Below are 16,084 nucleotides of genomic sequence, written 5' to 3'. Positions count from 1 at the left end.
AAAGCATGGAGAACAATGATTCATAAAGTGACCAAAAGTTGGCCTCAACTTAACGGATAATCATCAAGGACAGTATTTAAAGTATTTTCGGCAAAACAATAAATGAGCTCCCTTTGGTCTCTGTGTCAACCAGCAATCCACTGGAAGAGATCTTAGCACCCTTAGGCTGGGCTCATATGAACATGTTTCCTGGCGTGCCTCATGTGTATCTCTCCAGCACGAATGCCCACAAGTAGTCAATGACATGCCTACTTTTTGCATGCCACAAATACACATACACTATCTTTGTTTGTATGTTTGCGTAATATGCACCAAGATAGTGCATACCGCAATTTTTTTTCACGAACGTATTTTGCACGGCTTGTGTGAGCAGCACAATTAAAATCTATAGGACTTTGCTACTACGTATTAGGTGCACAAAAACTGTGAGGGTAATACACAGTAAGCATAAAATCATGTGGGCCAGGCTTTAGGGAAAGCTACTAGTTTCCTCTTTCCGCATAGTGCTCATGCCAAAAGTTATGGTTGTGGGTTGAGTTACTAATATGTACATATTGTATATTATAATACAATTTTGTGGTTGACTTAATTGATAATTGGAAATAAACATAAAGGATTTGTTTCCAGGAATAACATATGTTTTCTTTTTCTGTGCAGTAGTTTTCAGATATAATATACGCTATCAAAGTAATGCATTATTTATCCTGCACGGTAAACATGGTCCGTAAAAAAAAAGAAAGAATACCCGAAATGCACTTTTTTAGTCACCCTATCTCCGAGAAAAAATGTAATAAAAAGCAATCAAAAAGTCAATTGTATGTGAAAATGGTACCAACGGAAACAACAGGACACACTGCACAAAATGAGCCCTTGCACAAGTATGTCAACAGAAAATAAAAAAGTAATTGTGCGCAGAAAATAATTTAAAAAAATTAAATTTCTTTTAAAAAAAATACAAGTAGTACAGTAAAATAAAAACGATATAAGTTTGGTATCGTAGTAATCGTACTGACCCATAGAATAAAGTTATCAGGTCATTTTTGTTGCAGTTTGTGAAACGTAGAAACAAGACGCACTGAAACATGGTGGAATGTCATTTTTTTCCCATTTTTTTTCCATCTCCGCTTAGAATTTTTAAAAAAGTTTTTCAGTACATTATATGGTACAATTAATAGCACCATTGAAAACTACAACTCATCCCTCAAAAAACAAGCCTACATAAAGCGATGTCAATGAATAAATAAAGGAGCTCCGATTTTTTAAAAGGGGGGAGAAAAAAACGAAAATGGAAAAAAGCAAAAAAAGCTCCGTCACTAAGGGGTTAAGCTATAAAGGCATTGTAAAGGTAACTGGATATTAACAGCACAGTAATGCCCCTTTTTGATAAGCCGATTCTTGTTTGAACGAATGAACGAGCATGTGACTTCCCTACTAATTCGCCTATTTAGACGGACAGATCATCGTTGAGAATCGTTTACCTTTCATTCAGTGTTTCACATTCCTAAGTAAAACACTGAACGGGAAGCGTTTAAATGCAACGATAAGTGAACTGGTCAACAATGAGTATTAAGCCGGCTAAAACTGACCGACGAATGAAAAGTCCACGATTCTAGTTCGTCCTTGGCTCGTGTTTAAATCCAACAATTATTGTTCACTTTCGCTCATTTGAACGTTTTTTTATGATAATCGTTATGTAAAAATGCACCTTTAGCAATGTGTTAACTTCAAAAGGGGTGGTGATCCGGGGATTCCGATTGCCAGATTGGAGTCGGGAAGGAATTTTTTCCCTTAAATAGGAAAAATTGCCTTCTACCTCATTGGGTTTTTTTGCTTTCCTTTGGATGAACATTGGGATGTAATAGGCTAAACTGGATGGACATTGTCTTTTTTGGGCCTTACATACTACGGTATGTTATGTTACAGTATGTACAAGCATGAGAGAACATCAGACAGTTAAAAGCTCTGTTCACATCTGTGTTGTGGCTCTGGTTTATAATAAAAGCCACAATACTCTTGCAGATTTGTCAAATTATGGTCCCATTGCCGCCCAACAAACCCCACTGACTTAAAATGGAGAGGGTCAGATTCTGCTAGGGTGTCTGTCGTTTTACTGGCAGAAATATGTATTATTTTATTATTCCCATCAAAAACAACAGAATCTGCAATAGAGGCTTCGATGTGAACCAAGCCTTAGGTTCTGGTCACATGGCATCCAGTATGTACACCCGGAACATATGCCAAGAATATCCTCAGATTTACATTACGAACATACAGTCTGATTGCAATGCAAGTAACTCTGGATCATACATATACATAGATGTCATTAACTCCCATTGTAAAAAGAAAATGTATGTTACACGGTATATAATTTTAGTGGGATACCCTATAGCGTTGCTGACAATGCTTTCCAATACAGTTGTAAAAGTATGCTGACATAGACAGGCCAAATAGACAATTAAAAGGACAGCTAAAAGGACAACTCTTTTAGAATATGTCAAGTACAATGAAATATATTATTACACTTGGTGTATATGTCAGAAGCATTTCCATATGTATACATGAAAGGTACACACTGAATGTGGGCAAGAACCTTTAGAGCAACTGTCATGACAAATATTCTTAGTCTGGAGTTACAACTATGCTAAACAAAATCTCTTTGCAATCGCTCATAAAAATCCTAAACTAGTACATTCACTTACCGTAGTGGTATAACCTCTGGCAGCCATCCAGTTAGTGCATGCAGGACAGTAAACTCTCCAAGCTCCCATTTAGAAAATCCATTGGTACTATATTAAAAAAATTACAAAGACAACGGGAAGTGAGTGAAACTCCATTTGCATTAAAAACTTATCTTATAGAGAGGCCTCAAAATGCAATATTCATGAAAAATTGAATTGTGTTAGTTGGGTTATACCCAATTTCTCTGTGCACTGAATTAACATTAGAGAAAGGGTGGGAATGAAGGTAATGGATAACTTCTTGATTACTAATCCAATGAAGCATATAGGAGTAACAATAGAAATAGCATGGAACATGAGGCAAATAAGAGGAGGGAAGTTTTAACTAAATCGTATCAAGCTTTTGTGAATGCATTGTGAGGTGACTGAGAAATACATCTCTAACCCCCAAACAGTAACGTTAAAAATCGAAAAACCCTCCCAGAAACGTCACTTTTTGTGGGAGATTTTGAATTTATGTAGATTTTGAATTTGTAGGGTCTTTGTTATGTTTAACTACTTTCTTTTTACAAAAGGACTTTTCGCGTGGCACCCCATTCCAGGAGCTGAGCATTTTTATTTTTCAGCCGTTGCATCAGGTCTGATTTTAGTTAGACAACTTGTACTTTTTATTTGTACCATTTTGAGGGATATACAATTTTCAAATTATTTTTTATTCCTGTTTAGGAAAAGTGAGATGATCAGAAAATGGCTAGTTTGGATTTTTTTAAATACATTTTTTAATTACATTTTTCCTGTTTGATAAATAATGTAATATTTGATAGTATGGGTTATGAAGGTGGCAGTACCAATTATGTGTAGGGCTTTTTAACTCTTTTTTCAATAACTAAAGCCTTGATTAAAGGGAAAAAGTTATATTTTTTTTCTGTAAAAAAAAGTTTGGATAATGTGGTTAGCAATGACTTCAGCATCAGTGGGGTTAAACAGTGTAGAGGAGTGATCAGAAGAGCAAGTCCCCATTATTTCACTCCTTTTCTGGGAAAAAACCCATATGTGACAACAAAAAGAGCAGTACCTACCCCCCCCCCTCCCCCCCAGCTCTGCTACTAAGATCCAGTGTCGCAGCCCTGCCATGGTCCAGGTGTTTGTTGTGGTAGATGATGTCACTGAAAGTCAGGTGACCACTGCAGCTAATCAGAGAAGTAGCAGCATCACCGCCCAGTCTCCTGGCATGAGCATTTACATCCTGGGCGGCACGATGCCAGAGGTTCAGAAGAGTGACGCTGCAGCCTCTGATTGGCTGCATTGGTCAAGTGACTTCCTGTGACATCATCTGCAATATACAAAGACTGGGACCACTGCGAGGCTGCAGCATTGGATCACAGTGGCAGTGGAGGAGTACGTACAGCTCTTTTGTTATTTTAATTCAGTTGCAACTACGGGTGAAATGTTGTCTGGTAACCAGACAACTTCTTTGATACTGTAATATTAGAATAGGACTGTAGTTATGTTCATATAATAAATAGGGTTACATAAAAAAGTGTTACTCATCTTGGTTTCAAGGACTGTGACAGTGTAGTATGAGTTGGGTGTTGCACTTTCTTATGTGCAAACAGTCAATTAAATCATTGCGGGGTTTAGTCTTAATTCTACATATTTAACAAAAACCTAATGTGTAATGCTCTTATCATCTGTACACAGTTGTCTGAGAACTATGAGCTTTGGCAACTGTTTTTTTAGTGTTCGCATGTTTGAACACAGCCGAAAAAATACAAAGAGAGAAAGAAAGTTTTAAGTAACAGGCAAAAGGCATTATATACAGATGTAACCGCCCTTACAAGGCATAAGTTTAGTTAAAAAGTGGTACTGATGATGGACAGATGATATCCTTGACTGCAATAAAATTACAGTATATACACACTTTAACGTATACTTTTTATTATTTTTTTAACATGGGAACCGTTGATGATGGCTGATGGACAGTATTCCTCGAAAGCATCTGCTGTGTCATATGTGCACACTTTTTTCATCCCTTGCCGTATATCTTAGGATATGTCGAGTTGAGGGCCAAGTTAAGGCAGGACACATCTGTATGTATAACAATATCAAGCATCCACAATGTCTATTAAATCTGGTAATTAATTATATATATTTTTAATTAACATAATGAATTTCAATGAAACAAAATAAAACTTCTGCAGTATACTTTGATTTTGAAAATAAAGTTAACACACTAAGGCTGGGTTCACAATCATCGGTTGTGTCAGGCCACTGTCTTCTGGCTGGAGCAGGACACAACTGATGTCATTTTGGTGCATTTTTCGGACCGGTCCGGTATCAATAACCAGACTTAAAAACACTGCATGCAATGTTTGTCTGTCTAGTTCAGGGAGGCATCTAGCATCTAAACTGATGTGCTGGGTACCTTGAACTATCTCATAGAAAACTATAGGATCAGTTTTAGTGTCAGTTTCCCTCCGACATTTCACTGCAATACCGGAGGGACGAAAAGCCAGAGGACTGGACTTATGGGAGCCCGGCCTTACTCTGTGGCCTGGTAAAAATGAAGGTATATATGTCAATTTAAAAAAAATATATTATAACCCTCTACTCCTTATTCTGCTTTACAAACATTGCTTGAGTTGCTGGAGCTACATCCTACCCCACCATCTCCTCATCTTATACGTACAATTTTATACTAGATGAATTTTTTGGGGGGTACCCAGGAAGTTCCAGAACATTTACACATTAAGGTCAGTTTTAAACAAGTGTATGATGGGTGAATTTATGCATCCATAATGTGGACGATTGTCCCAACCTAGCTGCGGGTATCCTAACCTGAACTCTGAACATTATAAATTTCTATGATGCTCTGAGTTTGGGTGGGGATACTGGGATGCTTGTACATATCACTGATTAATTAATGGGCGATCATGTGTAAATGGCCATGCAGAGAACTTGCAGGCAGGGAAAGGAGAACTACAAGCTGCTGTAGATTCCACTTGGCCATAACAAAACATTTTACCAAGTTGCATATGTGCAACTGATTTAGTAATAGGTACATTATGATGTTCTTCTTAAAACAGAACACAAATTTTCTTTCACTAACCCCCCCCCCCCCCCCCCCCTTCCCTATCTCGATCATATCAGAACTAAGGAGATGTAAGAAGATGTCTTCATAGTGAATACATTAACTCTTTCCAATCCACTGTCTGTGACATCTAAAGACATTATGATTTAAAGCTGGACAGCTCCGTTGTTGGAAGATGTCCATCAGGGTTCTCTTACTGTATATTGCCAGCCTCTCTGCTGTTGGAGCCTATCAAACGTGTCACCTCATGCAGTACTGGCTTTAGCGAGCATATAGCGCCGTTGTATAATAGCAGAAAAAGAGTAAGCCCCCTAGGAAAACTAGAATACAAATTGGATTGGAGAGGGTTAATAAATTTGTCAGTTCTGCAGAAAAAGTTGCAAATTATTTTTTAAAGAAAAGTTTATTTTGTAAAATAAAGCCACTGACGAAAAATAATTCCCTGAGGAGTGATGACATGGAAGACCAACAAGCTGAATGAAATATAAAATAAAAGAATTGTAAATTCGCCATACTCTGCACTTGCAAGCTTAATAATAGCTTTGGACAGTAGCATTGGCCATAATTCAGCTTCACAGGTAGTTGCTGGGAGTAGTAATTTGTCATCTTCGCTGAACGGTAGAGAATCATCCACAATAACTTTTCTCCAGCACCCCTGAGAATAAAGCAAAAAGAGCAAAGTAATGAAAACCCTTTGCAAGAATAGAAACTATGATTCAGAGCAAGTTATCCATCTCTCCTACACAGAACACTTGTATTGTTTTCCTGCTGTGGGCCGAGAGAAATTATTGAAGGCTTAAATGAAGAGAAGGCACCAAGATTGCAGCTTAGGCACCACGCACGCATGTTTTATGTGACAGCCACTGATAATCTGTCCTAATTTGGAAGCACACTCACTTCGCTTCCGACTTGGTTGCTAGTATTTTAGTGTATATAAATATCATTGCCAAGTGAAGCCGCAACATACCATTTATTCTAAACAATTGCACTAAAGCTTTAATTTGTCCTTTGAACACATCTGCAAAATGTATTATTAAAACGGGGGATTAGCAAATTAAGTATGGCATGCAGAACGTCAGAGAAAACCTAAAGAAAACCTTGCAACAGTGGAAGTGGGTGGAAGTGACAATTTACTGTAGCTCCAACACATAGGATATTCCATGCACTTATCAGTAATATGGTTTATTGCCTAGCCTATCCCCATGCAGTATAAATACCTAATGAGGCCGCGTTCACACTAGCGGTTTTCCGGTGGATCTTGTTTTGCAAAAAAACGAGTTGTACAAAATGGAAGTGAAAAGCACGGAACAGATTGCTTTCCTTTCTTTCAGTCTGCCATTGACTACACTGTTAAAAAATAGATTTGTTTTTGTTCCGCTTTTTGAACTGGAAACACTGGAATGGAGATGAAAAATTGAGAAACGTATTGAAACTGCAGGCCTTCAGTTTCAATGCATTTTTATGGACAGGAAGACAGAGATGTCTTCTTTTAGTTTTGCTGCTCCAATGATGTAAAACCTAGATGGAAAGCAAGAATGCTAGTATGAAATGGCCCTGACTAATTTTAATAAAACCTGAACATTTCTTTTATCTTCATTTTACACTTGAATCATGCATATGCAGTACCTGCCAGAAGTCTGGAAACACTCCATCCTTCAAACAGCAAATCAGTAGTCATAAACACCTGTAGGAGGTTCTCCACCCAAAATGGAGGCATATCTCGATTGAAAACCTTAAAAGGGCTGAATCATAGTAGATCAATGAAGGTCTCACTGCTGAGATCCCCACTGATCCCAAAGGTGGGGGTCCTGTATTCCCCTCTTCACTGCAGACTCACTGCACAAACCCGCAGTGATGTCAGACTGAATGCAGCGTGGTCACACATGCATGACACTCTTCCATTAATTTCAGTGGAGCTGACAGAAATACCCGCGTGCAAGTGCTTGACTATAACGCTAGGTTGTGTAAAATATTTGTTATTGTGTATAATAAGCGGGAGAGCCCCAATTGAGTTAGAAGCTTTGTACCCGTGGCAGGAGACGTCTGCATAGTGTTGGGAATTTCCTAGGAGTTCTCTACTTCCCCAACTGATGACTAGACAGATTATGCTTGGTGATGTGTAAGTAAGTACTTAACCTTTGCTAGAAATTATTGCAAAAGTGTACGCAATATAATTTACTATATGCAAATGTATTACAGCTCATTCTATTAATAGAATTGCGTTAAATTTAGCTCCTTGTCCTTCCTTAGGGCGCCCACCCACTGGCGTTTTTTTTCACTGCGAAATTCGCAGGTTTTTTTTTTCTGCAGGGGGTCTATGGGACTTGTAATGTAAAAATCGCGATCGCGCAAAATCGCGATTTACCGCGATATCGCGATTTTGCGCGATCGCGATTTTAGCTTTGCATGTCCCATAGCCCAAAGACCCCTGCAGAAAAAAAAAAACCGCTGCGAATTTCGCAGTAAAAAAACGCTAGTGGGTGGGCGCCCTTAAAGGCGTATCAGAACCTTAAACACAAAAGCTTGGTAATACAAAGTCTCAGGGGTGATACCCTCAGCGATCAGACTTTTATCAGCTATCCTATGGATAGGCAATAAAGGTCAATTGTGGTACCACCCCTTTAAGTTGTTCCACTGCTTGTCAAGAATATAGAAGGCTATCCATACTGGCATAGGGCGAATATTTTGGAGAGCACAAAAATTGAATTTATTTCCAGATTCCATGAGCTGCTTTTTGATATGTTTTAAGTGCAATAAACACATATATCCTAAAATATTGAGATTTTTTACAATTTTTTTTCTACATGGGATTGCCACGATAACACCCTTGCTTCAGATATTAATAGTGTATGCTGTGCATATGCCATTACTGTTTTGTTCTTCAAAGTTAAATGTTTACATTAAGTGTAAATGACGTATTGATTCCGATTATGACAGTAGTGATCTGGGATTTATTAGGAGTATTAGAGGACTGATAAACTATTTCAGTGCAACAAGACTAGTAGAGATCATATTGATGTGTATGTAAATACATAATAGTATATTTGCGTCAATTAAACAGAGATGATCAGCTCATGGGTGATGCTCATTTTTCCTTCCAGAAGTAATCCGTCACAGTGTAGGAAGCTAGAAAAGGACATTGGTGAGGGATGATGGATGCTGAAAAGAGTTCCCAACCAAAGCTTAAAATGGCCATGTATTAGTAAATCAGAATTTAAAGCAGTAGCCCAAGTTTGATAAGGACTTGTGCCCACTTGTGCTCAGGGGCTCCGTTTTTCTGCTCCGTTTGTGGTGCAGGAAGCAGCAGCCCATGGCTGAACAGATCTGTCTTATGATGGAACTGAACTGCGCCAAATGGACTCTATTGACTATAATGGAGTCTGCTTGGTCTCTGGCGGGGCTTCTGGCTTGTTACAGCATGGAATAGCTATGCATGCTGCTTTATTTGGGCCCGTTTTTTAACAGAATTCAGTGATAGAGGAGCCCTTATTACTTGTTTTACTTACAGATATAAAAGGGAAAACAGGAGTTGCAGCCATATTGGTTGTCATCTTTGAATTAGCCTCTCAGAAATAAGTGGCTTTGCAGCAGCTGAAATGTGTATTATTATATGGAATAGTGAACTTCTTATAAATTATTACACATATTAGAAGTTACCCTGGAGTTTCATGACCTATATAAGAGCAGTCATACTACAGCCTTGGGATTTCAATGCATTGCTCAGTGACCTTTAATATTCTTATAGTTTACAGTTGGAGGTGCATTATCCCATAGATAGAGAGTTATAGACATAAACTGATAAGTATAAGGGCCTCTCACACTATGTAAGCATAAAAGTGATTTTAATATGGTATATGATTAAATCCTGTAAAGCAATGCCCAACCCTTCAGAGAGCTTTGAAACATGACTGCTTCATGGTCCTATTGTTTGTACAAGATACTGAACGTATATCTAGCTCTATGTTCACAAAAAAGTACTATCTAGGCGGAGAACAAGTATGTTTGTAAAAAGAATCCCGTGCTCATAAGAATGATGCAAATTAAAATAGTATAAAGGCACTTACTGAAGTAGGTGGGTCTGGTGGTTAAACAAACCTTACCCCCCTCCAGGAGGTAGATGCTCCAAGCAGTGATTATGAAATTCAAATTGTTGATCAAGAGTGGTTTATTAAGTTGAGCAGGACAACCAATATAGGTAGGCAAGGTATTGCAATGCGTTTCGATGTGTAAAAACTCATTTTTCAAGCCTTTTTCATTACCTTGCCTATTTTCTCCAGTAAGTGCCTTTATGCTATTTAATTTGCATTATTCTTACGAGCGTTGGATTCTTTCTACAAACATACTTGTTCTCTTTTCTTCTGAAATTCCACTGTGGATTTTGGATCTCCCTGTTGGTCTCCTGGTCTATGGATGCCTTTTGGGCACAAGAAGTGGTGCATTTGTTGGCTTACAGGACTATCGGTGTGAGAGGTGGCCCTTCCCTGTCCTATTTTGTTTTTATTGGTACCCTTATTTTTTCTTGCTATTTCCTCCAAGGCGCTGTCCTTATTTGTTTTTTTTAAATCTAGATTGGAGAACTTTCATAAAATGCATTTTTTTAAATCAGATCCTGTTTATTGAAATTATATTTTTGAATACAATTACCCCTTAATTTCAACATACATAAAACATTACTGCACCTCAACAATACAATCAATCATAACTATATTTAAACAAATCATAATCCCCCCCAGCCCCCTAAAAAAACATTTAGGTACATACAAAAATCTTCTCGAGCTTCTCACCTCTCTATTATATATCAGACCATCTTTCCCAAATTTCCTCAAATTTAGTGAAACAGCCTCTTTTCTATACATCCCCCTTTTCCGGGATATAACCGCTCTTATCTTTACGACAAAATCTCCTACTGTTAGGTCCAAAGGCTGCATCCAACGGGCAGTAATCAGCTTCCTTGGCTGATACAATTCTTTCTGAATTCCCAAAAGAGTATGCCCATCAACAATACCCAATATACAAGTTCTGGGATTAAGACCAATATTGACAACAGATATATTTTTTTAATTATTTCAGATAGCGATATCATTGGAATCATACACAATACTATGACCCATTTATCGTCTCTAATATGGCCGAAATCTTTTTTTCAATTTTTTCTTTTAACTTTATTGGGAACTGCTGTAAATAGTAAGAATTCATCTGTCTATATACGGTAAATAAGACATTACAACCTTCATAGCTCCAGATCATAAACTGTATTTAATTACTTACCATCCAATATAGTTTCACAATATATTTCCCATAGCTGTTGTAGAGAGGCATGTGCCCCTTTACGGCTTTACAAAGAGCATAGATGTGTTCCCATGGCTTCCATGACAGCGCTGGTGATTCTGCGGATGTGGGTTTATTATCTGTCAGATTTTCATTATAAATTCTCCAGACGGCACTGACCTCACTAATTATCCACCTCATGAGCTGAGAGGTAAAATGACAAGACCGTATTACAACAAAATTGTTCTTACATGTCAGAATAATAAATAGCTTAGAAATACGTTTTGAGATGTATCATTAGAAATCCATGACTTGTAGAGTCTTCCATACCTCACTTCCAATTAAATGTTCATTTGCTGAAAATAAATCACAGGAGGTTTCATCCTTAACAACCACAGGAGACTATAAGGAAAAGAAGACAACAGATATCCAGTATTACGCTCGGATGGTCTTAGAGGTCATTCTTCTATACAGTGGTTAAACTCAGCACTTGTGAAGAAAATCTTGTAGCTGTGCAGTATTAACATGGTGTGAACATGCAGACTACAGAAGCCGGCTGGAGAGCTATTGGGAAATGAACATTATTACCAGAACGGAGGCCGTAACTATTGAAAAGTAGCGACCCTTTCACTGCCAATGACATATGTAACAAGTCCTGACTTTAAACACTGCCTAGACTATAAGGACAATTATAACACATTAAAGAATCTTCATTTTCTAATGCTACTAGGCTCAATATTTTAGGTTCAATATTCCGGGTGCAGCACTTGTTTGTAGGGGGGATCTGCAAGTGACATCAGGAAGACAGAAAACAGCCTATTGCTTCCATCTTTTCCTATACAATATTCAGCAAGACTGTGGGTTGCAGGGCAGAGGGAATACAGGAACTTTTCTTCATGTCGTTATCATCAGGACATTTGTCGACTCTGTGACCTTCAGGGGTTTCCCGGGTACGAACTAGCATTTTAAAATCTAATACACATCATCACAATAAGTCACTTTATAATAGGTTCACTGCATGTGGTTGAGCTACTTTCTTCATTTTCTATCTATGTCACATGACCCTAAATAGCATATACTCACTTCACCTGACATCTTGTCCGCATTTGCTACTTCCTCCCCTGTACATAGTCTCTAACATCCTGTGAACAGTGCATGTTGGGAGGACAAGAGTAGAAGCACTGCGCTGTATTGGTCACGTACAGTTCAGAGTGACGGAAGCTCCGGTATGTCTGCTCCATTCATTTCAATATGTCTGATGGAAATAGTTGAATACAGGCGTTCAGCTGTCTCTAGCAGTCCTGCTGAAAATAAATGGAGCAGTACCATGCATGCATGACTGCCGCTCCACTCAATCTCCTCCTCAATGCATGTAAAGGGAAAAAAGGACCCCCATTCTCGGGATTGAGATCCGCCCACTAATCAGACTGTTATCGATAGGTGATAGAAGTGAATTCTGGTACAATCTCTTTAATAGGTCAGATTTATGTCAACTGTAATAAAGAAAAACTGTGTTTCTTGCTCATAGCAACCAATCACATAAATGCTTTTATTTTATAGTCTACTCTGTGATTGGTTGCTATGAACTGCAGAACACAGAGCGTTGTCAGAGTGCTGCTCATGTGACTTGAAGGTCAGAAGAAAAGCTACAGATGTCAGTGGTATTGGGATAGATACACCTCTCCCTACCCCCCACCCTGAAAAAAGAAAATAATACTCTCTTCCATCTGTCCTCTACTTCTTTCTAACCTAAAGTTGAGAACAGATGCATAATCAGACTGTTTTTTAGAGTTTGTGTCTGGTACCATGGAAACACATAAGTCTGCATAGAAACTCTAGAAAAAAACAATGGAACATTTATAACTCAGAACTTTTGTAAAGTTGCTTTACTTTATATAGACTGGAATAAATAAAAAAAATGACTGAAAAGGTGGACATAACGCTTAAATGTTCAGCGGTGAATACGTAAGATTATTAATAGGTATATGTAGACAGTACTTTTATTTTCTGGAAATGTTGTATATATCAGGGTGCGCTTCAGTCAGAATTGTAGTCACAAAGAATTTCAATGAATTTTTTACAACATCCTATGCTTTGACGCAAAATTGAAAACGAGCATAAAGTGCTGGCTGGTGCAGAATATTGTCTTTCAGAAAAAAAAATTATATATATAAGTGTCCTGGCAGCAAGAAAAATATGAGTACAGTTGTAGTCTTGCTTTTATAGCTTCTAGAGGTATACAATGATTAGGGAGGGGGTCACTGGGAATTGAATATGGGCCTCCTCCTTGGCATTGGGTCTTGATATTAATACCACCACAATGTACCCTACAGTTCACTTAAATAGTAAGTGTCCACTCTCCTGTCTTGTCTATTTTAGTAAATACTTGTATTCCCCATAAAATAACAACCATCTTTACTTACAAATTTATGTGGTGCTTTTCCCCTGTAATTCCTCCTAGAAATGTAGGAATAAATTGTCAACTGGGTGTTAGTTGGGCGTGGATCCCTACACACTCTGACACAGTCTAATCAATGCTGAAAATGCCAGACTGTGTAAGGACATACCCAGTGGACAAGAGGAGTGGTAACACCCACTTGTCTTCTTAGGAATTTCTAAAAGAATTAACAGATGAACAGCATAATGCAGAGATCTAAAAAAAACATGATCTAGAATGGCTTTTTTATGGGGAATAGAAGTACTTACTAAAACAGTCAAGCCAGAGGAGCTGATGGGTCTTTCTTAAATTAGGTTGCGTACAAATTCTACACAAGACATTGATATTAGTGTATCTTGATGCCACCAGAAGTGTGGGTGGTGACAAGGTACACTCAGGTTGACAGCTCAGCCACTCCCCCCTCTCAGGTCCTGCAATTCAGTAAAGTGTGCTTACCAGGCGAGGGAACATCGGCAGCACAGTGCCTTCCCTGCCGGGCTGCCTGCACTCGGCAGTGGTAGGGAGCGGTGGCGCAAGATAGTTATCGCCAGCGTCCTGTCTCTACTGGCCTGTGGCTGTGGACTGTGAGCGGTGTGGGACAGTGACGGAGTGGCGAAGGCACACACCTTTCCCTGCTGACCTGGCTGTACTGGGCTGTGGCGGCGAACACTGAGGGAGTGGCAGCGGCAGAGCACCTTCCCTGATGCCCTCCCTGCACTCTGCATTGGCGACTCACAGTGAGGAAGTGCCGGCGGCACAGCACGTTCCACGGCCGCCTCAAAGTAGCTACTAGAGGGAGCAGCAACTGAAGAGTACTCTGGCCAAACTGCAGGAGCAGGGCACAGCAGTGGGGACGCCACTGACAGCGCTCCCAGCTGCTTCGGCCGCAGGGGTGCTGGCGCAGGACTGTACTGTGTCGGGGAGGAAGGGGGGGCTGTCAGCTGCGAGGCATAGGCAAAGCAACATCTAACAATTTGTGCTAGGGATGAAGGGTTAGGGTCAGGGGTACGTGTAACAGTTATCCTTATATTATATCTATAAGACTAACTGTTACACTTTGCCCTCATCCTAACCCTCCATCCCTCTCAGAAGTCACTGCAGCTGCTGCTTGAGTTTAGTGGGCTGCCAGGACCTGCAGCCCATCGAGCTCTGTAGCCAATCACGTACAGGGGGCGTTACCCCCCTGTCAATCTTGACTCCACCAGTTATTCCTGGTAGCGTCAAGCTACACTAATACCCAAGACATTAACCTCACACTTCCTCCACAGTAGAATGTCCTTAGCATGCAAATCTAGTTGAAAAAGCCCCAATCTCAAGAAGTGCTTTTGCAGAAAACCCATTTAAGTTCGTCACATATTTTTAACACTGATAGGTTGTCTCCACATTATTATTGAGTCAGTTTTCAGCGAGCGAGCAGTGACACTACTCAGAGGAGCACTGCAGCTGGCTCGGTGGGGGTCTCAGCAGTGATCAAAACTTTTGGCATGTCAAAAGTTTTTAGAAGGCATAACAAAGAGTCTATACTTAGGATATGTCATGAAAGATTAATTGGTGCAGAGGGTCCTAAAGGTCAAGTAAATTTTTTTTTAAAATAGGCCATTAATGCTAAAGTTCCAGAAAATCCCTTTAACACTGGTCACCCCACAAATATAACAAGGTAATGAAAAGTTTGGTCCTGGGTTTTAATGCTGGTCGATAGTATATATATGGCGCAGGATTAATGCTCCTGCATTGTAGCAGGAACAAGTCAGGTGCACAGCTATCAGTGACAGCTGGGGACCTGGAGGAGAAGGCAGATAGGGTGTTTGACCTCTGGTGCCCCTTCTCACTGCAGAGCTGCAGGTTCCTAGCAGACCCAGATCAGCTCTGTTAGTAACCAGTGTCATTACAGGGGGATGTTTTACCTGTAACTGGAGCTCCTGTCGATCTCCCAGTTACAGTATAAAAGTGTGAAATAAAAAAAAGACAATGTGAATGACCCCAGAGGTTTTATATGACATCATGAGAGACATAGATGTTAAAAATAAAATGAAAAAATATACATAAAAAAGAAAATGACCCAGCGCCCACACCAACCAAAACTGTCGCAAAAAAATAATAATTTTGGTAGCTGAAGAAAAAAAAATAGGGCATAGGTGAAATCCCTAAAAAGTATATGGACCTTAAGGGGTTCATAAAAAATAGAAGTGGATACAAAATAAAATAAACACTATAGCTACGGTACCTCAGCAATGGCCTGCTCTGTTTTTGGAACAGAAAAGCAGAATTAGGGGCTTAAATAGATGGGCGCATGTGCAAATACACTTGCCAATACTGAGCGTATTTGCGCATGAAACAGTGAAAAGTTCTTTTTATGTTTACCATTTAAACTTCGTGCTATTGCGAACATTAAAAAAAAGATAAAGAGAAAGATAGGGCAATATTACTATTTACGAGAATCACGCTAGTCAAAACGAAACCATTGAAATCAATGGATTTGTTTCGTCGCTTTTTGCGGCCATGATTTTCACGGCCATGGAAATCTCTGCAAACACGATTGTAGTATTTCTGTTTATTTTCCCAATTGATTTCAATGGGTTTTTAAAAAAAAGAACACGGCATGATGTCAGT

General features: G+C 39.2%; 1 protein-coding gene across 2 annotated transcripts in view; it reads right to left on the bottom strand.

The window, feature by feature from the left end:
• The window catches only part of ADGB (androglobin), a 243,210-nt gene that overhangs the window by 194,251 nt on the left and 32,875 nt on the right, over positions 1-16,084 (bottom strand). For both annotated transcript variants that reach the window (XM_066595947.1, XM_066595948.1), the window contains exons 4-7: positions 11,368-11,439; positions 11,038-11,241; positions 6,285-6,424; positions 2,700-2,786 (exon numbers count right to left, since the gene is read on the bottom strand). In XM_066595947.1, the coding sequence (XP_066452044.1) occupies positions 2,700-2,786; positions 6,285-6,424; positions 11,038-11,241; positions 11,368-11,439 (503 nt within the window). The remainder of the gene's footprint in view (positions 1-2,699; positions 2,787-6,284; positions 6,425-11,037; positions 11,242-11,367; positions 11,440-16,084) is intronic.

This window comes from Eleutherodactylus coqui, chromosome 3 (assembly GCF_035609145.1).
Source record: "Eleutherodactylus coqui strain aEleCoq1 chromosome 3, aEleCoq1.hap1, whole genome shotgun sequence".
NCBI lineage: Eukaryota > Metazoa > Chordata > Amphibia > Anura > Eleutherodactylidae > Eleutherodactylus > Eleutherodactylus coqui.
This window is presented reverse-complemented; position numbering and strand designations above follow the sequence as displayed.